Consider the following 25,672-nt stretch of genomic DNA (forward strand, 5'->3'; position numbering starts at 1 on the left):
AATGTCGAGCCATCACTGTCCCTGCACATCTATAATATTAAACATTTTTTAAATGAATTTAAATAATTATCAAAAATCCTATCACCATAAGTGACTTGATTACAACTATATATTCATATGATATTTATGAAACATAACCAAGAAATTCACATTGTTTTAATACACACGTTAAATAAATCTAATAAACAACCAAACAAGTAATACGACTTTACGAATACGTTTTTTTTTTAACTTGCTAAATTCAATAGGATGGAAATGCATGTTCTCGTGTTAAAAATAACTTGAATGATAAGGATAGTATTTTATGGTAATTTTCAAAATATCTTATAATATACTCACCGAGATTTTATGATGGAAAAGTGTCATTCACTGTGGTTACATTTTCTGTGAGTTAAATTGAAATCTGTATTTCCTCACAATGATATGAAGGTAAATTTTATTGGACACATGACTTGTGATTTCATTTAATTTTTTTTCAAGTCACGCGTGATGTGTTTGGGAATGTATCAATTCAAATTTGAATGACTAAGGTGAGTGTTGAACACAACTTCTCCTAATATCACACTCGATTAGTGTATGTTTTCGTTAGCTTTCCTGTAATGTAGCTTTGCCTTAGGATGTAAAGGGGGGCCTTTTCTTTACACGGTGTTGTCTACAAGCTCAACAATTGATGGAACAATCCGTCATCAGTTCAATCCCAAAGCTCGAAATACAATGTTTAAGCAGTCTTTCTCAGTTAGCCCACTTGCATGGAAAAGAAAACACTAAAAGAGCGTCAAAGGCCGCAGGGAGGGGGTAAGGGGAATCTAGGTGTATTTGTAGTTTAGAACCGAATCCGGCCATATTTAAAGCTGTCAATATTAAACCCGTTTGTACCGTCTCCTTTGAACGTGAATGTTTTGCTCACGAATATTTACTAATTTTGAGGAATGGATCTGGAAAAGTGTATTTTCTTTGTCAATGGTTTAGGATGTATGTGCGATCTAGATATCAAAATCTGTAATAAAAACAAAACAGAACAATATGAAGCCAAATGAATTTGTTAACCTTCCTGGGACGTAAACAAAGGTCAGCAATTAATCGCTAATATGAAAGAACAATTCTTATTGGTTCCTACTTCCTAGTCAGTGTAACTAGCAAATTGTACATGCAACAATGATCTTGATAGGCCATTTCATTTAACGATTGATAGCTAATCTTTGTGATTTCGCTATCGCCCATTTTGTCTATTGTCTGGAGTGGATGAAACCGGATAGAGCCACCCCGACATTTTGTTTGTCCGCTATCCGTTATGAGTCCGTTTTGTGTCCGTTAGCCAGTGGGACCAGGCCTAAAAGTCCCTGGGAGCGTTTCATAAAGGATTTGTCGGACGTTTCATCCGACAAGTCAAATGACTCATGTCACATACAACGTGAAGCCGGTGTAGCGGCGGATATATCCGCCGGCAGATATCGTTCATATTTGGAACCATATTCGCCGGGTATGACGCGGTTTGATGTTTTCAGATTTGGTTCCTCAGCGGATTTCGTTCAGATCATGGCGGCAGAAGCATAAAAATTTAGGAGGGGGGGGCGGAAAAAATATGTTCATCCGAATTTTCCGAGTCGGCTGCTAAAAGCTGTTGTTTATATTTTTTGTTTACGGAGTAGTCTACACTAACGTCTGTAGTTTTAAGTACATCTTAGTTTTTCTTACAAACATGATGAGATATCTAACAAGACAGGCGCATTTACAGGATTTTGCACCCCGTGGGCCCTACCTGATTTTGTTGCCATTGTGAACTTTTCGAAAAATGGAGCCCCCATCAACATGAATGATGAACAGGATAGTATCTAAATAAACCTTTTATGCGAGCGCAAAGCGCGAGGTGAAATGTTTGATAACCTGACCTAAAATGTTGACATTCTAAGCACTTTGGGTCATCAAGCAGGATGCCGTATCTATCTCTCTTTACAATTGATGTGAACATTTTTTATATTTTGACATAAAATCTGGACAATGCACTTTTGACAATCATGAATAGAATCTAAACATTTTTTGCGAGTGCGTAGCGCGAGCTGAAAACTTTTGATATAGATCCGGCCCAAAATTTGATATTCTAAAGCAATTTTGGGAACCATGAAAGGGATGGGTATTTATCTAAACAATTAATGCAAGGGTGAAGCCCAAGCTGAAAAAATAAAGATTTTCTGACCTAAAGTTTTGACACCATTATCTAAGCACTTTTGGTCATCATGGGTAGGATAGGAATACATGTATAACTAAACAACAATAACTTTTAACGATAGAAGATCGTTAACAAGCGGTTATCCACAGTATAGACTCCGAGGTCGAATTTTGAGATCTGCTCGCCCGGCGGTCGTGGACAGGTGGTCCATTTTGACGGCTTTGTTTGGCCTAAACAATTCAGCGAGGAAATTTCTCTCTTGCTTCTTCACTTTTTTTCGTTGCGTTCAGAGTAGCACGTCGTATAACAATGTTTGTTATTCCAACCCAAAACTGGACATTCTAAGCACTTTTGTGACCATGAACAGGATGGGTATCTATCTAAACATTTGATGCGAGCGCGAAGCGCGAGCTGGAAGTTTGTGGTAATTTGGCCTAAACTTGGGACATTCTGACTAAACATTTTATGTTAGAGCGAAGCGTGAGCTAAATTTTTTTTTATATTCCGACTCAAAGCTTTAAATTCTAATACATTTATTGTGACCATGAACTGGATGGATATCTATCTAAACAATTGGTGTGAGCTAAAAAAAACATTCTGAGCTAAAACATCGGATTCTAAGCTCTTTTTGAAACGATGAATAGGAAGGGCATGTTACTAAACAATAATGATGCGAGGAGCGAGATGAAAGTAAGCGATATACTGACTTTTGAGAAACTGTAACATTTGAGAAACTGTTTTCTGTAATACATGAAGAGAAAACGTATCTCACTACATTTGCCTGTAAAATTATGACATCGCATAGCGCTAGCAGATTTTGTTTTATGATATTCAATATTTTTTGTAAGCATAAACAGAATGCAATGGAAACTCGAATCGCAAGCAAAATAATTTGTACATATTGACTTCAAGATTGGATAGGCCAATTCTAAGCTCCATGGTATCCTAATTAGCAGGAAGTGGACGAGGGTGAGGACATGACGCATATGGCAGACCAAAAAATGACGCCATCTCGTACCATTTGGCTATGTGGACGTGTGTTTCTAAAACTGCTCAATTGCAGGCCTCTGACCATGTGTAACAGGGGTAAAATGATCTCAAGACGGCTTTAAACTGAAGACGTGAAGGAGTCAGCTTCAAGCCAGATACATATATATCAGGGATCTTAGACTGAAAATGAAAGACCACTTGCTCTTAAGAACATTTTTTTTTGCGTTTTTGCAGGTTCTTGAGGTAATAGAACGATTTACTGTCATTCATATTCTTTCTTTACAGATTCGAATATCTTTTCAAGATGATGAAAGAATTAACAGTTGCTGCTCTTGTTATATTGGCTTTATCAAGTGCATTTGCCTCACCTATCCTTGAATCTCAGGTAAGCTATTAAAATTTGCTGATGTGGTTTACGGTACACCATGTGGAGTGTTATAGAAACAGTGGATAGAAGAAGAGAAGAAGTGGATAGGCGAGAAAGTGGAGATTTGAGAATAGAGTATTCTTTCTTGAAAATAGTCCTGAAAAGGACTGTAAACCAGAAGGAATGTTGAGTGAGAACAGCTTGAGTAGTAGAGCTGATGAGGAGATGCTGGCTTGAGTCGGCGAGTAGAGATGATGAGTAGTAGAGAGACTCGACGTTTCGGACAGGTTGACTGTCCGTCTTCAGGAGTGAAGACGGACAGTCAACCTGTCCGAAACGTGGAGTCTCTCTACTAGAAATTAAATTTATTTTAAGTATTCATAATACACGTCTATAAAGTTTAATTACTATCGTTTCTTCTCAATTTCTATACATTTTTCTAGCTCCGTCTACAGTCTGATGTCGCCGAACTTATTGCAGATATATTCAAAAATGGTAAGTGATACCATTGCTTTCTGAGTGAAATACAAGTTTATCTCAATGAATAGCTCTACCAATCTCCTATGCTTATTTTCATTAAAATATTTTAACATAATTTAACACTGTGGGTACGTTTCATACTTTTTTCTATTCGTTTGCGTATAATCACTACCTCAGGTGGATACATCATAAAAGCTGATCGTAAGGTTACGCAAGACTGATGAAACATTTTCTTTTAAATGCGAAGTCAGCTATACATCATGTAACACAAGAAAAGGTTATGCGTAAAATCATTCGTAACTAACACATGGCTTTTGTGAAACACCCTCCGGATCGTAATTACTTTGTTTTTTTATTGAGTAGTTTTTTATTGACAACTTTAATTCATATACAAAATAAAATAAATATAACAAATAAAAGTTTGATGTCTTTACAAATTAATAAATACCTTGACGACTTATAAATCAACACTATATTTTCCTTAAGTGTTGCAATAAAACACAGTATCAGACAATACATAATTATGATAACATTGATGATAATAAAATGGATTAAGAATAGACTTCTGCGTTAAATTCAACATATTCAATTTTTCCGAGTGTCAAATATTAACTTAAAAAAGGAGATTTTCCAACTACACAAAAATGAATCAATACTAAAACCTGAACGAATTGAAGCCATCAGCATTTAAAAAAAAAAACCGATCGCCTCGGCCTATTCATTCAGATAATTACTATCCCAACAACAATCTCAGCCCTGGTCCCTATCCCCCCGACCCTCCCTAGAACACCCCCATGGCCCCACTGCCTATCCGGTGGAGAACTGGCTCTGGGTTCCTATTAATGGTCTAATATATAAGTTATATCATTTAGAGAAATGGATTGTAAGAGTCCCCCTCTTTGTTGCCAATTTCTTTTCTTCTCTTTGATTCCCTCTTATACTTCGTGACTTCATCATTCGATTATATTTTTTATGGTATTTAGATTGTCCGCCCATTATCTAAATATTTAGTTTACATTGATATACATAATCCCTTTTATTGGAAACCATCATCATAGAATCCTCTTACATACCAAGAAACCGAACCGTCTGCTTTTCTAAACTGGAGGATGAAATCCAATTCATAATTTTCGAATTAGATTTGGATGCATATATAATCCAAAGTAATTGAGATTTTGTAAATTAAGATACTCTCAATGCATCACAGAAATATACACTTTGTAGAATTAATATTCATTGCATGTCTTTATTTAATTTCCTAACTTGATTAATCAAAGAGCACATTGTTGACTATAAACATCATATACAAATTATTTCGGTCATTGACACAATTCACTTTTCCTGCCACAGATCAATAGCGTTTGACTCAACCAATTCGGGACAAAGTTGGAATCGTAACAAAATAAATGAAATTTTCATTTTCTATATTTCTTTTATATAACATTGCGACCAAGACAGTGTCCGTCAATATCGAAATATTCGTCATGATTATTCTTCGATATTCTTCTTCACGAGAAAAAAGGTTAATCTCATCCGAAGGGCATTCCTTTTTACTAGAAATTTAATTTCTAAATCATGAAATATCCATATCTTCTATATAATATCCATAAAATGTAGGGAAAATGCACTTTAACATGTACTACTTCTTCTTAAAATCGTCTTGATTTTGTAAAGGACATTTGGAATTGTCTGAGTCAATGGTAAAACAGAAGACGCCATACACGAGGAAATACCATGTAATGAAGTATATTTTGGTGTGTGTTTTGATACAGCAGTCAGTATTTCAATATGTCCAAATCAATTAAACTAATAATAGCACACAAATCAATTAGACATTACGGTGCAGATTTATGGAATAATTTATCACCTGACACTAAGTTATGTTCTACACTTTATTCATTTAAGGCTGTTTTGAAGAGAAATACACTCTTGAAATATGATACCTAAAATCTCTGTGTGTCACGTACCAACCGATATTACAACCCCCCCCCCCTTGCACTTGCACTCTCGCACACTTGTATTTTCTCTTCTATCAACATGATTATAACTTCCTCATTTTAATTTTTCTTTCCCTATCTACTTTTTTGGTAATATTCCTATTATTTTGTGCAGTAAAGGATAAGTCTCTTTTATTGCACTGTTTGTCTGATTTTCCTTCCCCTTTCCTTTTGAGGCCTTCATCACTTTCAAGCTCTAAGCTTAAGATGAAGGTCTCTCACATTTCAAAATGTACTATGTTGATATATGTATATATATTATGATTTTTCTGCTATTTTTTGTAACAATTAAATAAAAATATCAGGTATAAATATATTTCAATTAGATTATTAGATTGTATATATGTTATGTTATTAATTATATCATTTACTTATGTTATGCTGAGAAAAAAATGATTTCACTTGTATGTGATTTTATTGGAATGTGGAAATAAATAAATCAAATCAAATCAAATGTTCAACCTGTTAGATAAACTGCATTTCCCGACTTCCGATACTCTCCCTTTACCTTTCTCAATACAATAAATATTCATTTTCTATCTTTCTCCTTCCCTCTCAGTTCAAAACGAGGATATATGCAAACACAGCCCTCTATTCCCCGAAAGGAAAAGAAAAATGTCATCCTTATCTCTCGCTAGACCTTATTAAATGAATCATTCACATCAACATACAAAATTGTCCTTTTTCTGGAAATCGGAAAGGCCACTTTCGCAAATGAACCAAATATTAGAAAGGTTGCCTAGGTAGCTTTTATCTTGTTGGCAGTGCAGTGGTTATCACGATAGAGAGTAAAACTATCGTGTGATAATTTAGTAACCCAAGGCCCACGTTGAACTTGATCATGTAGGGATGGAATGTTGATCTTTATACCTGTAGAAAATTGTTTTTATTAAATGCCTCAAAGGGGAGATTTGGGAAGTACTTTTCTACTTTTGGTGAAAGGTATCTTCAACACATTTCTGAGGATAACACGACATCATTACCCAAGTGATGGCCTGAACGGATTCGTTTTAAAATGTTATTCATCACTTATTCCTACGTTCCCCCGTTGATATCCATTCCTTTTCTGCTCTAAAATATGAATGATTTCGACAGAACAGTATTGGCAGGAAGCAATTCAATTCCATTAGTGGATCAAATGGTCTTTCTAGTTTTTATACCAAGAAAGTTAGAATTCACCCAGGTTTTAGTTTCTATATTCCATCGATTCCTCAATATCATCACTACTAAATAGTGAGGAAAATACATATTCATGTAGGGGATATAGTTTTGCTCTGACATTTCAGTTTGGTATAATAATGATAAATCAATGGTAGAGTAGATAATCTAGATGGATCAATGAGATAAGTATGACTTACCTAGTAGGATTTCTAGCGCATATATGGTGATTGATATAAATCTTTACTATGACATGTATTTCCATCCTCTCTTCGCTAGAACATTAACAATCTAAGCAATGATGTACTTATTTGTTGATGTAGACCTCCCCTGTGTATCGTACATATAGATTTTGAAAGCACATTTGAAACCTTAGATTTTATATATTTTTTTACATGCATTCTTCTAAAGGCATGTTAATGAGTGCGTGACAAATCCTTGTCTTCCTCTGTTCAATCTTCGTGAAATGAGCTGACTAGATCTTTCACAGTCTTCCAAAAGTTTATGAACACTTTGCAATAATTAAATGTTCTTTTTTTAATCCATATATATTTTTCTATTGAATAATTTAAGTAGCGCTGTGAAATTCGAACTATTGAAATGGATACTAAATCAGGGGCGGATCCAGGATTTTCCAAACGGGGAAGGGTCATATTTTACCGAGGAAATATTTGACAAGCAAGGTTTTCGTCCACGAAAAAAAATGACAAGCAAAAAAAAACGAAGACCTTCACTTTCAAGGGGGGGGGCACACACTTCTATTTTAACTCAATTTTTGCATGACAATTGTGCCTCTCAGGGGGGGGGGGGTGGGCGGCACGGGCCGGTTTCGCCCCCTCCCCTGGATCCACCGATATGCTAAATGGTAACACATTGTATTGTCTTTGACATGTAAAAGAACTCACCAGCAAAAATAAACACAATATGACTACTAGTTCCTGGCCCTTTATAAGCTCATTTTTTTGACAAATTATTGCTTGTTTTGGTTAATATTTATAACGATAAACATACATTATTATAGCAAACATATAAACCAATTGCTGTGTATCTAGATTATGTAGTTTATTTTTTGGACATTTTCCGGAAACATTTTAAACAAAGTATAACAAAATGTAATCAACATTGACGTAGGTATTGGTGTGTGTAGTTCGACCACTTCGACCACCACACCTCCTGCAAACACATACACCCACAGGGACACCCTCAATTGAACACACACACATTTATATTGCTATAGATCGAGGGGAACGTATTGTTCTCCCGATTGTTCTTCAGACAGTCAACAGATAACGCACATATCCTATGTTCAATATTCTAGGAGAAGAGTCACGCTTTCAAGTACGAATGTTCTTATGATTTTTTTTTCAGTCCTGGGGCTAGCGGTGAACAAATTGAGTCAAAGTTTGAACGACAGTGAGACGCGCAATATTTCAGAGATGTTTCTCCCCATTTTTTATCTTTTTGAAAAAAGACCTTCTTTTTAGAAGAAAAAAAATGAGAAGGTAATGTAAAATAGATTGTAATTTCTCTTTGTCTAGCGATGCATATTTCCAATTGTCTCGCAGTTTCATATATATATATAAGTTAGAATAATCTCTGCGTATGAGGAGAGCTATCCTAGTTACTCGACATCTAATCAACTCAATCTCTAACCCAGTTTCTTCTTTTATCAATACGCGGAGAATTTGCTTTGCTTTGACATTGTTTTTGCTGAGGATAATAATTATGTATCCACTTTGAAATAAAACTATATCAGCATTTGCTTATTTGTCTCGTTGGTACATATGGCGTGAATGTGAAGGATATATCTGGATCCAGAATTTCGTTTATTCAATGTAGGCCTATGTGTGTGTGTGTGTGTGTGTGAGAGAGAGAGAGGAGTGTGGTACGGTCTGAGAGTGAGGATGAGGGTGTATGTATGTATGTATGTTGTGTGTGATGATATTGACATGCAAGGTGTTTTTAATAAGAAATAAATTTTAAATTGCTTATTCATGAACAGAGGTACCTAAATGCTTTAAACACGCAGAAATGATCACGACGATTTGTGTTATGATTTGTAGATGACATTTAAAGCTTGGCTTTGATTTTGACTCTATCGACCTCACATTATTGGATTGACTCTGTCCGATGGAGACTATCGTTTATCTAGCAGGCAATATCCTTCAGGCATTTAAAGACGACGGTAGCTTGCTAGTCAAAGGATGATACTCCCACCATCATGAACATTAACCATACTATAGATTGTACCAACATTTAAATTTATCTGACCATAAAAAGTATGATAAATAAAAAAAAAGATTTGAGCTCTCATGTGATTGGTTCTGTAAGAAATGCATACTTGCCGTTATTTATGCCTCCACCCTTTCCTGATATAAATGTCTTGCACTTTATTTTGTTTAATCCTCTCTTTATTTCTTTCATACAAGCACTACGATGCCTTCCATAGCCATGTTAAAACGAATGATAGAAAAATAATAAACAGATAACGGAATAGCAGAGAGACTTTCGTCGATGAATTTGTGAAGAAATCTCATTAATGTTTGGTACAATTTTCTATCAACTAGTCTAGCTATTCTCTTTTCTCAAAGATACAGCATCTAACGTGTGGTCACGCTTGAGATAAATGTATAATGTTTATTTTTTTGTATGTTATTGTGGAAATGAATGATTTGATTTGAATTGAATTAAAAATTGTTTGCGGTAAAATGATGAGTTCCCACCCTCTTCAATTTGATTAAATTTCAAGGAACTCATATCATATACAAGTTTTCCTTTCCTATTAATTCAAATTGAACTTGTGACCATACAATGCACCACCATACTATTTTATTTATTTTGCTTCATGATTATAATATACAACAATATATGATTTCAAGTTATATTGATCAAAGGCACTCAATACATGCACTGCGATGAAAAAAATCCTAATTCTACATAGCTATGACATAATGTTTAAGTCATACATCTATATAATAGAGAAGCAAAAATTTTGTTACTCTTTTGGGATATCTTTATCTGAATAACCTGTCAGGGGAGAAAATAAAATCTTGTCTAAACGACATTTTTATTGCCTGTCATAGAAATATGTAAATGACATTTGTTTAAGAGATTTAATATTATGAGAAAACAATACAATAAACATGGTAGCGTGCTGTGCGGTCGTCTACCCTTTTGTGAGTTTGAACGACACATTTTTTTTCAATAATCATATGATGGTGATCTAAAATTAGATTTGTTCAGTTGTTTAACGCGAAGTACACATCCAATCTGACATTACTGCAAAGGAACTATTTTCATCCAAGCTCTAATAATGTATCAAAAGGAAGGTTCCTTTATATAGTCTGTAGCAATCATTCTGTATAGCGCTTTTACGCGTATAAAGGCTTTACAAAAGCAAACATTACTTCATACGCAATTCGATAAAGAATAATGTGTGAAAATGACCAACGAAGTCTGTATGGGATGTTGGATTGGATCATAATACGGAAACTGTTATATATCGTAATTGATCGTTTATAACATAGACAACCATAAAAAAATGCACAAGCTTTTCGGTATATCGGATAACCCACTGTGAGATATTCTAAATGGGTATTTGTTCAGTTTTTGTCTTACTGTATTGTTTATACCTTGGTCACATTTGCTCTACGGCGGCCGTACGGCGAGTCGAAAACAGCGGTATTATTAATTTTAATTCAAACCACCTATATGTAGTTGGTACAAAAATTATCAAAACGGCTGTTTTCGACTCGCCGTACGGCCGCCGTAGAGCAAATGTGACCAAGGTATAAGGCAAAAAAAAATCAATCTAAAAGGGTGGGTGCCGTTACCGGAATGAATGTAAGGATATTTTTTTAAATGTCGATACCTTCACACTCAACAGCTACTCATTTTAGATCCTCACCATGTTGGAACATATTCATCCAAACTAAGTTCTACAGTACCAGTATATAAAAATGGTCAAAAGCAAATGTGGAAGTTACAATTACACTATAGGATAGGATGCATGAAAGCCCCCTAAATACTTTGATTTTGCCGGGGGGGGGGGTCTAATTCAGGAATTCAGATCTGAATTATAATCCAGGTAGCAGTCAAGAATTGTATTTCTAAGAACCATGTGTAACCCATGGCTCTGTTTTCCCTGTTGCTGCACCTGCCACATTTGTCCATTATGGACCACAAAGTGACTGCTAAGCAACACTTACAATGTGATATTCAAATGTGATAGAGCGAAAATCTTTCTCACTCTTCGCGTTCCCTTGTCTATAAACTGTTATCCATCACAAGCAAAGAAGTATGATTTGACAAATTTCACTTGGTTCCTTCAAAACCATTGAGTAATCAAAAGTGTGATTGTACCACACGACAGAAACGCCTTTTAGTGAAGATGTTTAATCACGTGATCATTCCCAAAGAGCAAAGGGATAGCTATGAGCTTTAAATTGTCTCTTGTGTCTTTTCACGTTAATAAATGTGTACCCCTCTCTCCCAGTTGTCGTAAGAGTACATAGATCAAATACTTTTATATGTTCAATTTCGGATTTGATGAAGAATTTAAGCTCTCACATTTTCACTTGTACATGCGTCTTTCTTGTATCATATAAGCTTTTGAAAATAAACATATTTTGATAAGGTGATGTACATTTTACAGTTATGTATTCATTTCGGAAATTAGTTTAAAAACCGAAAATAAAAAAAGTCATTTTTGTTTTAGTTTTAAGAGTATGTTCCTCAAGCAGAGCACGGTAATACACGAAGATGCGTGGAAACTACTTTAGTGACTATGAGCAAAATTAACCTACCATTTTAATTGCTATTCATTTATAATTGTATTCATCCTAGTAATCAAAGAGTAGAAATTATATATATCAATAATCGATTAATCAATAATATCCATAATACTAAAATTTACCACATTATTTTCTGTCCTCCATATAATATGTCATATATAAATCTGTATTCTGATTTCTCTTTACGGTATAGGTGCTTGAGACTGTGCACGGTTATTAATTTTTCTTTATTCCAATAAACCTATGTATTTTACAAATTAATTGCAATTTCAATCTAGAAAACAAGAATGATAACTACAAAAGATATGAAATCGATGAGTTGCATTGGGAATATAGTTCGTTGACATGAGTCGGTGTTTACTCACGAGACGAAGAGCTCATCATCGTTCATTTGCAGATAATTTCAATCTGTGCTTTACAACTTGTCCCCAAGAGAACTTGAGTTTAATTGTATTAGGGTACTGGTTATGACAATGTCAGTGACTAACCGGGTAGCTTTCAGGGTAGAATGATGATGCGTGCTCTTGATACATCTCGCTCATTGACAGTCATTCTATTGTCTTATCGATACTGTTCCTGAATCTATACAGTTTTTAAATTGATTTCAAAATCATTTATGAAACCAATGATGATGAAATGGATAATGATGATGACCACGATCATAATAATCATATTGGTGAGGAGGGTAGTTAAATGAATGTTATTAATGATACCACATTTCTCATCGTTTAAATCATACTATATAGGAGGATTGAAAAGGAACAAATCGCCAAACTTTACAGCTAAATTGGCCCAGATGCACGCCATAGGAGGAATGGGAAAGCGGACTATAGAAAAAGAAGGTAAATATATCTATTAAGAATCAATCATTTCCATTTTTCATTTCTTGTAATTACCATCATGAAACTTGCTTTACTGTATGACCTGTTCTGTTTTCTGTATTTTTCATTTATTATAAACATTGTTCATATTTATTAAAATTCTGCATAGTTGCAACGAAGGAATTAAACTGAATCATACTAAAACCACGTTATTCCTGTTCTCTATTTGACCCAGAGTCTGTCATTTCAATCATGTTTACATCTAGGTTGGGTAGGAATTGTCATTGATTAAGATTATTCTTACGTCTGCGTATTCCGTTAAAATGACGTAAGTGATTAATGAGCACCATGGCATGTTGCTATTGAGGCGTTCCATAACAATAAGCACATCAGTAAAGAGCTATGTTTCCCCTCTTTCACTTTGAAGTTCATCCCAACGTTCATAATGCACGCGTGATTGAGTTATAACAAAATGAAAATGTTCGAGTACATTTTCATTAGCACGAACATATCACGATTTTAAGTGAGTTTTTTTTCTTGCTTTTACTGATATTCGGAAAAAAACTTCATAACTTAAATATCCATTTTGTCATCTTTCTTATGAGACCTTGTGCGTAAAATATAGTCAAGAAAAAGTTGCATGAAAACATGCTTGATTTCTACCTTTGCACGGATCATTCAAATTTAAGCATATTTCTTGGGCATATTTTTTTTGTAAAACGTAAAAAAAAAGAGAGAAAAGATCAAATTAGTTAGACGAGGCAGGGGCAGCGGAATGTTGGATGGGGGGGGGGGGGGCGGGTGGCGGCGGCCGAAGCTCTTAAAGGAAAATAAGCATTCCGAGTCACACATGGTTTTCTCCTCTACACTTATAAAGAGTTATGTACCCTTTTTATGCTTCATCCCGACCCTTCAAACATGTTCCGCCTCCCATGTAAAATGTAGCGACGAGCGAAACGAACGAGAGAAGTTCGAGATAAAAAAATCAGTAAAAGATAACCATTACAAAATTTAACTCCCATCTATAGACTCCAGGCCGTATCAATGAAGGGCTTTCGTTCTCTGGCCCGAAAAGCATTCCCGTTAGCCTATTGTCTGCTGCTTTGTTTGGGGAAACCGAAATGCTTGTTTTTCAACGATCCGTCGAATAGGTAGAAATCGAGCATGTTTTCATGCAAGTGTTTCTCAACCTTTCGTCAATCACATTTTACGCACAAGATCTCATAATATGAGCGATTACAAAATTGATGTTTGAGTTAGGAACTTTGTTTTCGGAATTTATAGCATTATAGCAGTATAAGCGAGAGGGGGGGGGGGGGCAGGGATAGGACCTTTGCATGTGTTGTGACTCATCAGGGGGGCAGTCTGCCCCCCCCCCGTAGGTACAAGTGCAGTGACCACGTAGTATTGTGTCAATCGAGACATTTTGTCTAAGATTCGACCAAGAAGGAATGTGTTCCTATAAACTAGTTTATTTTCATTTACTCCTTCCATGTTTGGGACATTTCTTTATTTGGTTGGAGATCAAGTTCATATAAAAAAAATTTACGTCGGTTGACTTCAAACGAATCGCAGCTGCAACAGGACCCAATAAGACAGAGCTTTAGAATGATTGTATGATTGATTTTTACAATTGATGGTATAAATTATTCGTACAATCAATCGTAAAATCTCATGATCACTTGCTACACTTTTGAGTGGGGGCATCCAGATCCCAACCTTATATGAAGCATACTCAAATAGGCCAAGGGACTGATTAAAAAGGGGAAATGTGATTACGTGAGACTTAAGAAAATAACCACCCTGTTGAGTTTTCTTGTCTGCTGTTAGCCAGATGGCTCAGATTACGATTTTGCATCCTCGTCGATTTTTGTTTCTGATGGCCAAAAAAAGTTTATGGTATATAACCATGAAAACCACTTATTTTACAAGCTCGCGTCGTATACCCTGAAGTTGGAGGGGGGTTAAAAACGGAACTTCGTTTATGCTGCTTTTTTGATTGATAACAAAAAGCAAAAATAATATGACCTCTTCCAAAAAATCAGACAACACGATTTTGCAAACCCATTATTTTTCGAGGAAGTTTGATAATTAAAGCATAATTATTTTTTTATGAAATATTGTCAAACAGTGAAACGTTTACAGATTCATATATAAAGTCTGAAAATGAAAATGTTAATTTCTTTTTTTTTTCTTCTTTTTTTCTTTGATTTCCTTAAAACACGATTCTGGTACCCCTATATAACTGTTCTTGTTTCCTTTCTCATTAGGTGTATTTCTGAAACCTTACTAATTACTTTTAAATCATACCGACCAAATCCTTCATCTAAATAATCTTCTATGTATAAAATACTCATTTGCTAATTGGTATTTTCATATTCTTTGTGCTACAACTAAATCGTCATACTTTCATTATAAAACATTAAACAACCACTTCTATTCGTTTTTGTCTAACCAAACACCCGTTTTCTTTTTCAGATATAGCTAAAAACCTCCGGTTGCTGAGAGCCTTAAGTAATGAGTTTGATCTCAGTGATACGAAGTCAATACAGAACAGAAGGCCGAATCTCAATCAGGATGAGCTTTATGAAGAAGATGTCCATCCATTTCACGAAGGCAAGTATCAAAAGAGAACTAGAATGACTTAGCACTAACAACAGGCTTTGTAAACTAAGGAATATCTTTAACTTGAACATAGTCCCTTCAATGAGATAATCATTCACTCCATGTATGTGCCAAAATGTAAGAAAATAGGTTTTCGAGGCAACTCGGGATAAAAACAACAACGTGTGAATTTCTTAAATTGCCGCGTCATCGAGTTTCTCGCTGTTTTTCGTCGCAACGCAGTGTTAACATTGTACCACATTTTCTCTTACCCCCCCCCCCCTCACTCTAATGGAGTGGTGTAACATCGGAAAACGATTTCATACTAAGAGGAATCGTGCACAGTGTGAAAGCAATATATATTTTTAATGAAATGTCTAAAATTTTCAAAGATCCCAATGAGCAAAAGGCATTTCTACGCTTTTCGAATATTGAAAACCAAAATATAACCGGTTATTCATGGATATATCGCCATAGTTATTGATATATCTCCATACACATACGCATAGTTATGGATATATTTCCATACACATACGCATAGTTATGGATATATTTCCATACACATACGCACATACCCTCCCTCCAAATATACACAAAGCAACTAACACTATCATATGCACATATAATTAACTATAAGGAACTGTAATTTATTCTTTCGTTGTTGCTTATTGTCTATTAAATCATAATCGAATGAAAAACTTTGCTTTATGATTTGTTGCTCTGTTTGGTGTTCATCTTAAACTACTACGCCACTCACCCTATTCACGCACACCCACACTTACATTGTGCGCCCAAACACACGCATATATTCACGTGAATTATTACGGAGCACTAGAAACCAATGTTCTAAAGGATTTTCATTCGTACCCAATTATCACTTAAAAAAACAATACACCCATCCTTCCAACATGCACACACACATAATTTAGTAGCGCGCACTCTAATTACACGAAAGTTCCCTGAGATGTGTCAAGTTTATGGATTTATTATATAGAATATCGACTGATATGCCCAAATTTTTACCTAACGATCTTAATATGTTACTAAGGATGTCTTCTATCTACCTAGGGTGTCTACGTATCTCATGAAGAAAGCATATTCAACATGGCCCCATTTCCAGTGTCCTTGATATTTATTTATTTATTTATTTTTTTTTTTTGTGGGGGGGGTTATATATGCTACATAAGACTATATTATTATTATTATTATTATTCCCCTTTTCACTCATCCTTTCATGCCTGTCAACCAAAGTAATAATATGAATATTTTATCAACACACAGTTTTTTGTTAGCTTACAGAATTTACCCTTTTCCACCAATTAAGCTATTTTCTGCCTATATACGCTTTTTATCACTATCATTCACATACACGCCAGGTTCATGAGAGAATTTCATCAATGCTTGATATTGGATGATTGACTCATCATGACTATTTGTCAATTCATGTAGCGAATTCTTTAAATAAATGCGATGTTTCAAATGGAAGTATAAATTATAATCGTTAAGGTAATGGGAATAAGAAGGAAAAAGCAAAGCCCCCCCCAAAAAAAAAAATGGGCTGTGGAAAATCAATCATCGAATAGTCATCTGAATTTCTTTCAGGAGAATAAGATTTTTTTCCCTTTTTAAACTATGTTGCACAGACAGTACCTGCAAAATGACTTTAATATCACAAAGAGTTTGACGAGGCGAAAACATGCAGGAATGAAACGTCTCTGCTCTTCATCAAAGAGAATCTAAGGAATTTATTTTTCGAACTGAACATAACTCAGAGAAGGTCATTGTGAAAAACTGTCGATTATATTTATTGAAAAATGTGAGCATGAAAATATGATTGAAAATTTCGCCAATGATCTTGGTGATGGAATGTTGGACAGGTATAAAGTGAAATATATGTTCCATCCAGTTATGTCGAGACATGTTCGTCGAAGTCGTCCGTTTGATTTAGACTTCAATTATTGAACTGCACAAGATTTATATTAGACTATAGGAAAGAAAACAAGTTATTTATGAAAGAGGACATTTGGATGATTATTCGGTATTACGCTGCATTCCGTATTGGAACCTAACCTTCACATGGTGTACTTGCTGGTAGATTCGGACGCCTGTAATTGAAAAAGCGGATGTTTCTCCCCTTTTTTTTTGTTTTCACGGAGTGTACAGAATTATGTATTCCCTCTAGTTGTGGCGGGAACGTTATAGAATCTTTGCAGCTCCTTTTTGGAAAAGGTCAGCATTGATATTGGGAACTCAGAACCATCATCCAAAGATAGTCATCATCATATTAGACCCTGTTAGAGGGACATCCCGACCAATCTCAACAAGTTTTTTGTTCAGGTAATTGAGGGATTAGTTGTGTCATGTCTCGGAAGAAAAATCATCGTCTTACGTAGAGAAGGTTTCTTGATAGATCAAAGAACTTTTCTCGGTGTAAGTTCTTATACCACCATTTGGCTAACTGGAAGGATTTACTAAGTACTCATCCGTTAATTCAAAACCGTAATGCCGATATGTATATACTTTATGTATAATTATGTGTAGAATTTGAGGAAAAACAACCAGTGAAGAACAAGTTTAATAGTCAAAAAGAGGCTCAATCATCCACTATATTATTAAAATATTTGAACTACGAATTGGATGTTATCTTATATGCACCAAGAATGTATGAAAACTGCAGTATTTATGTAATCTAAATGTCAACACATTTTGATTAGCAGGCCATGCCTGATTAACCTATGTATTTGTTTATGTCCAGATGTAAATGATCATTCACGCGAGAACGAGCTATTCTAATCAATAGACAAACACCAAATGGACCTATATTCTTAAACTGGGAGAATGCACTTAAATAATATTTCAATTTTCTCACTGATCTCGAGATATTGATAAAGTGATTCGAATCATGCCGGCTGTTGTCCATGAAAAATAGCAAGATCGTTCAGCCTCTAACGGGTTAAACGTTCCTTCTGCATTGGAGTAATATAAGTAGTTATGTCATATTGCTCACATATATCGTTTTAATCATTTTCTTGTCTGCCATTTCAAAAAGATGCATCCCGTTAATTTCCTATTCTCCTATATATCTTCATTTCAAAAGTATATGATATAGTCCTATTGCCGAGAGGGTTTCTAATCCCCTAGATCACGAAAATTAAGTAAGTTTTGGTGCTATCTGCTTTTTCCGAAGGGTTTTAATCTTTTTTATCATCTCTGCTACGCATATTTAGATAAATGGCACAGACACTGCCACAGTTCTTTTCCGTATACAATATATTAGAGATGGAAGGATAACTATTGCCTCATTCACATTTCATTATGACGTGAAAGAAAAGGATAAAATACACCCTCATAATACCTGATGTAATTCAAACAGAGGGGTGAAACAATGTAAATAAATAGATATCACAAATATCAATAGCTCATGTAATCACGACCAAAACATAATTCTGTTTGAGAGGAATTTTATTTTTCTGCGAAGTCTGAAGAAGCACAAAGTAATGATTCATTTTTACATGGATTCAATATTGAATAATTTCTGCCAATTACAATATTGACATTTTTCCCTAGCCCACAAGATCATATTTGGAAAAGACATACTCTATTGAAGATGAGAATGGTAGATAATAATATTTGTTGTGGCCCTGTCTTGTCTTTCCTTGTAATCATCACTTTTAATACGTCGTTTTTCTGTCCCCGCCGGTGGTATTTTCGTCCCAAATTGCAGCCTACTCGTACTTGTCCGTTCCAATTTGCTGCTAGTTTTGAAACGGTCACGATCGACCGCTCTCCTCATCGCTCCAATAGTCTTAAGTCACCCATTATACTTTTGCTGAGAAGGACGATCAGCCTTTTGTTTGACCATGTCCTTTCATCATTGCACATTGACGTGATTAATTTCAATTGCTTCATATCTACCATTGATAACTACTATTTCTGTGCTAATACCGATTTACAATACCGTTAGGAATCGGTTGTACACGGGGGTGTACATCTTCTATTCAAAATAAAAAAATTAAAAGATGTTACAGTCTTATCCTGTCCAATTTTAGACTTTTTTAAAAGTAGTAAAATCCTTGTGTTTTAACTCTGAACACCAGAACCATGTGATCTGTTTAATCATTTTTTTTTATTCTTTCCAGTTTTATCTCCCTCTCTCTTGTTTTAATCCCTACCCTCTGTCCATATAGTCCCTGCACTCTCATCTCTCTTGCCTTTAACTCTCCCTTTTCTATTTTTTTTTCTCAACTATACTATAATTTTGTTCATATCTCTCATATCCTTCAATCTCCATATCTGCATCTCTCACTCCCACTTCCTCTCTATCCCTTATTCCTCATCTCCCTCCTTCTCTCTCTCCATTCCCTCTCTTGTTGCGTATATACTAGTATTTGGTCATTGACGAACGAGGCGCGGTGTTATCAAACTACATGTCGGCCGCTGTACTCAATACCAAATTAGATTGATTGTGTTCGGTGGGGACGGATCACTTCCGATTCATAACCAGCTATAAGAAAGTACTAAAGACCTTTCTGATATAACATGATACATGCTGCTTTCGATTAATATCCCTCTCTTTTGCTATAATTCCATATGAACGGTTCCCTTTGCTTAATCCCTCAAATTATGTACGAAATAGAGAAATATAAGATGTCCCCTATTATCTTTGTAATTGATTTTTTCTTAATTTTTATTTATTGTTATCATTACTGGTACATGAATAAAAAAATAATTTGACCGCCTTGTTATTCATATAATAGAAAAATACTTTTAATACATTTATTTAGATTAAGAGTTATCACGTATTTCACCGACATATTTTGAGAATAAGAATACATCATTTCATATTTTCACTATTTCGCATTCTGTCAATGAAACTACATTATTGAGTGTGTTCTTAGTAGTGTTTTACGTGGGAAATCCACCAGAATTAAATTTATTCATGAGTTTATGAATTCAAATCTATGAAGGAATTGGACACGAAATCCCCGCCTGTTTCTTAGGATTTGATTCATCAGTGATGTGGAAGAATGAATAAGAAAGTAAGATAAGTCATTTCGACATGCTTATCACGCTCCAATCCATGTACCACTCTATTCAACCATCAACAAGTTTGAATGAAATTCAAACTACATCGTTTATTTCTCCCTCATTATTGCACTTCCTCAAATAGAACGAACTATATGTAAAAATCAATAATCCATAAAAAGGGTAAAATGGGATTTGGGATTTATGTCCTCTTTTCCAGCTAAAAGGAATATAACAAGAATGTAGAAGTCAATGAATAATTTTGACTGACAAATCGGTATGATTTCGTGTTTAATATTCATACTTCATCAGTATCATAGTAAACCTTGGAAGCAGATGTAATACGACTGCATAAAGAAACGACATATAGACACAAACAGTGTATTTTAAAGTTATGAAACTTAGTATTAAGATAACCAAAAAAAATCACATAGGCAGGAGTGTGAGACATTTTTTCTTTAGTATTGACTATTGTTTAAAATATCAATAATCATTTACTATTGAGTCACTGGGATTTACCCTTCATAAAGGTTTTAATATTGATATTTGTTTTATATCATGTAACACACGGAACAACATGGATTGAATAAATATATATACGATGGTTACTATTCAAACGTTCAAGGTATAGACATACTATGAAATATAATATATGTTTGAATCTTCATAATGGCATTTCACCCAGTCCCCAGGTTATTCAGAAATGGCAATATATTATAGGCAGTAATATCAGTTGGCATCATCATAATTCTCGGAAATTTATCTATTTTGGGAATAGTGCTTTCTGATTAATACTACCTCCATTATCTTTGAACATAACGCGATTGCTATGTTACAATCACTGATCTGAAGTGGTTACAACGGACACATCAAAAGGTACTAGTACATCCTCGCCTTTACTATTTCTTTTCATTCATGGCAGGGGGAGGGGGTTCGTTTACACATGTCAACAGATAAAACATTCGGTTGACTTGCACTTACATGTAAACCCCCTTTGTTTGGTTAGCCTATATGTGAATTAATATGATTACAAAGATCCGCTACACAAAGGTTAGCGAATGATCGCTAATTTTATTTTCACGATTTATTGTACACTGTAGTCAATGCAATCAGTTGTAGAAAAAATTGTTCTACGATCATTGCTAAACTTTGTTATACAGGCCACACCGGATGGGGCGTTTCACAATAAAAATCGACAAGTAGCGTGTGGTAACTTTAAGCCTGCCGCGCACTACACAATCCGATACATTGCGATTTCGGAACAAATCGCCTTTTGCATTAATTGCGAAACTTCCAATCAGTATTATGATAAGTTTGGTACCATATTAGGAGTACTGAAATATTGCCGAGTTGCAAGGCTTTATGGTTAGCATAAAATCCACATCGGCTTCAAGCTAGTTGCAACCGATAATGTTGTCATTACGATTTAATATTGAATTGGATTTTATTTCAGGAGGCTCGAAATATAGACTATAATTTCGATTTCAGTAGTCACACCACTATTCGGAACTTTGATTCGATTCAGTCGACTTACATCCAAATCCCATTTGTTTGGTCGGCCAATAATATGTGAATGAATAACCTAGATCGGGTGGGGTGTCTCACAATGTACAAATCGCCAAGTAGCGTGTGATAACTTAAACCCGTCGCACACTACACGATCCGATACATTGCGATTTCTGAACAAATCGTCTTTTGCAATCACTGTGAAATTTTCAAGCAGTAAAATTATTATTATAAGTTCTATATCATGTTAGGAGTACTGAATATTGCTTTGTTGCAAGCATTATGATTAAATTTATAGGTTACAATGTTCATACTTAAAGCCATTACAATTTCTTTGAAAATCGGATCGCAACGGATCGTGTAGTCTGCGCCGGGTGTGATATCTAGTCTCCACGATTTGCGTAAAGATTGAAACCGTGGTCTTAACCGTGGAGTAATCGTAATCTTGTCAGATCGTATAATATCGTATCACATTAGTCTTGGTAATCGTAGAATTTTTTTTTTTGAATTGTTCATTTTTTCCGCAATCAGCTACGAAAATCCATCGTGGATTTCGTAACGGATCGCACAACAGAAGAAACGAGGCATTTCGAAACACTACATCACTGCATTGGTCTGACACCGGTGGATCGCGTTTTTCCTGATCTCGCTTTTGCTTATTAAGGCCACCAAACACCTTACGACTGGTCCACGGTCCAATTTTGGAAGAAATCGCATTATGCTTATTTTCTGAAAATGTGAATAAATAGCATCTTTACATTGGAGATTCAAATTAAGACCAATATAACAATTTTGGTTGATTGCAAGCCATTATTTTAAAGTTAAGGCAAAATTAGTTTCAAATCTTAGCCAATCGTACGATTGCTATTACGTCATTATATGAATAATTTTATATTCGTTTGTATTTTAATAAGGATGATAGCATGTCACATATTTGAACATAGGTATTTGTACGATGACTTAGAACATTACACAGTAAGATATTTGATGTCTCAATATTAGCATCAAATTCTACTACCTTTTATTCCAAAATCGGGTTGCAGATCAATCATAAGGTATTCAGTGGCATTTAGACAGGACATTGGGGTGCTTAATGACACTGTGCGGTATAAATGACGTGTGTGCGTTTGCATTTACATGACTTTGAATGAATTAAATCTTACTCATTGTGAAGCACCCTTTTTGCTCTTGTTTTTCAAAAGAATTTAGTATTTCACTCTGATTTATTAAAAGTAATATATAAAAAAGTGAAATGCTTCTTTTCAGGGAAGGCGACCTTTGACTGAAGAGCACGTGGATGCTACCTTAATAGCAACATCTTTGTGTATATCTGTTATCTTGGATTGTATTTCTTCTTTTCCATTCAGGAAACTTTTCCTTCTCTGTTCGATCATGTGGGGATGTAACTCCAATCCAATGTATTCAACAACAGTTTGGCTCCTACCGAAGGGGCGTCGCTAGGCCTTTTCCAGGGGGAGGGGGGGGGGGGTGTGGTGGCCATGATTACCAACAGATATCGGTACCGATTTACTGACGTCCGGCGACTATGAGTCATGGTAGAGTTCCTCATTCTCTTTAGCCTTTCGTCAAACCCGGGGCACAGTGGCGTACCGTGGGTCACGGCATTCGGGGGCACCACCAAAAATTTTGAGTCACTTAGTGGGCGCGCAAAGCGCGCTAAATTGGTAGGCATACTTGTTTGTTTGTTTGCATTTATTTCCATATAAAAAGATAAAATATATACATGATCTATTTGACATAACATACAGATGGAGGATGGCCCATTTCAGCGGTATCAATAAGATACCACTGTTCTTCCATGGGGCCCTTAATACTGATCTAATAGAGCCATTTTAAGGACTGTGCCATTAAACAGATATGTATCTCACTGATCAAATAATGCAAGCACGAAGCGCGAGCTGAAAATTTTTTATATTCAGACCTAAAAAGGGACATATTAAAACAATTTTTTGCAATCATTATACGTACCTGTCTCGCTAAACAAACAATGCGAGCGAGAAGCGCGAGCTGAAATTTGTATATATTGACCATTGACTTTTTTTACATTTTTTGAAGGACTCCATTTAGAGAATACATATCTGACCATAGTCATGAAATGCGAATGCCAAGCGCTTGTTCATTTTGTTAGAATTATCTAAACACATTAAACACTTTTTGTAGTAATTGTTATCATGATTAGCATACGTATCTTACTAATCAAATATTGCGAGCACGAAGCGTGAGCTGAAAAATTAGGAAATTCTGACCTTTAAGGCTTGTTTGTAGAAATTCACTAAGACCATACGCATTTCACTAACCAAATAATGCGAGCACGAAGCTCGAGCTGAATTTTTTTATATTCAGATAAGAAAAAAAGGCATTTTAAGGACTGATTTTAGGAATTAATGAAGAGCAGACATATCTCACCAAACCCCTAATGCGAACATAAGCACGGACTGGTAATGTTTTACCTTAAAAGGGAGAAATCACTTTAAGTATTCATGAAATAGAAGCATATGTCACTATATAAAACAGTAATAACTCGAATCGAGAGGAAATAAATTTGGTGTATATCTCGTTAAACAGACAATGCGAGCACCGTGAACGATGAACATATAGGCCCTGAGCAAATTATGGTTCATAAAGTTAAATATTATAATGTACAATAACTTCCTCTTTCCCACTACGTTTCTTTTCCTTTCTCTCTCTTTTTCTCCATTTCTCACTTTTTTTCTTTTTGCCAGCCGATGGGGGGGGGGCAGGTACACCCATGCACCATATATAGTTACGCCACTGCAGGGGCAGTTACAGCTTTCATCAATACGAGGGGGATATTTTCATTCACATTTTCCAACCGCCAAAAACTGATTCTTTTTTTTTTTTTGGGGGGGGGTTAGTCCTAACTATATTTCCATGTAGCCTTGATCTGAATTACGTTTGGTTGATGTCTGTCAAATTCTGCATGAGATGCGACTTCTACGTTTTTAAAGATCTTTAACATTATGTTGTTAAAAATTGATGGTATGATAATGATTTCAATTATAGGGGAGCAGACGATAGGCCATTATTTTAAATTGATTATTTGCTTAATGCGTAAGAGTATTGTTAATTGCTTAAGAGGCTTGAAATGAACAAAAACTATGCAGGTAATTCTTTGTATCGTCTTACGTGTATGTATTATTTAATGATGTTTGATATTTTTATGTAAATGTTAAATGAAGATGTACATAATAAATAAATGCTAAAGAAAGACAAAAAAAAATGGTATATAATATGAATTTAAAAAAAGAAATCTGTAATGGCTTGAAAAGAAATTGAGCCCAGTCCGGCCATTTTATTAGACAAAGGCGATGGGGATTTTTTTTGCTTTCTAATCATGACAGACTTCCTTTTTTATCAAATTGTTTTTTACACACCCCTTAAAACAAGAAAAAAATCTATGTCAATATGAATTACTCGCGATGGTTAAACTTGTTAATCACTTCTTGATGATTTATATTTTTTAAGAGAGACTTTAAATATCTCGCAGAATTAAGGGAATATATCGTCATTAAAAATTTAGTCAAATAGTGTCAGTGTACACTGTACATCCGAGTGATATGACGTCATAATCATTACCGTAACTTTGGAATTAGTATATTATGAAATTAACATTCTTAAGTAGTCTAAAATACACATGATCACGCAATTAGCTTTGTCAATCAATGGAATTGATTTTTATTCATATCAAGAGTCTTGTTTAATTCATGTTTTATATGATTATA

The 25,672-nt window shown here is 35.0% G+C and overlaps 1 protein-coding gene across 1 annotated transcript in view; it reads left to right on the forward strand.

Annotated features, from left to right (window-relative positions):
* The window catches only part of LOC121410367, a 52,787-nt gene that overhangs the window by 24,258 nt on the left and 2,857 nt on the right, over positions 1 to 25,672 (forward strand). The window contains exons 2-5 of the mRNA XM_041602401.1: positions 3,443 to 3,542; positions 3,968 to 4,019; positions 12,699 to 12,794; positions 15,252 to 15,389. Of these exons, the coding sequence (XP_041458335.1) occupies positions 3,462 to 3,542; positions 3,968 to 4,019; positions 12,699 to 12,794; positions 15,252 to 15,389 (367 nt within the window). The 5' untranslated portion in view covers positions 3,443 to 3,461. The remainder of the gene's footprint in view (positions 1 to 3,442; positions 3,543 to 3,967; positions 4,020 to 12,698; positions 12,795 to 15,251; positions 15,390 to 25,672) is intronic.

The sequence above is a fragment of the Lytechinus variegatus genome, chromosome 3 (genome assembly GCF_018143015.1).
Source record: "Lytechinus variegatus isolate NC3 chromosome 3, Lvar_3.0, whole genome shotgun sequence".
In the NCBI taxonomy this organism is placed as follows: domain Eukaryota; kingdom Metazoa; phylum Echinodermata; class Echinoidea; order Temnopleuroida; family Toxopneustidae; genus Lytechinus; species Lytechinus variegatus.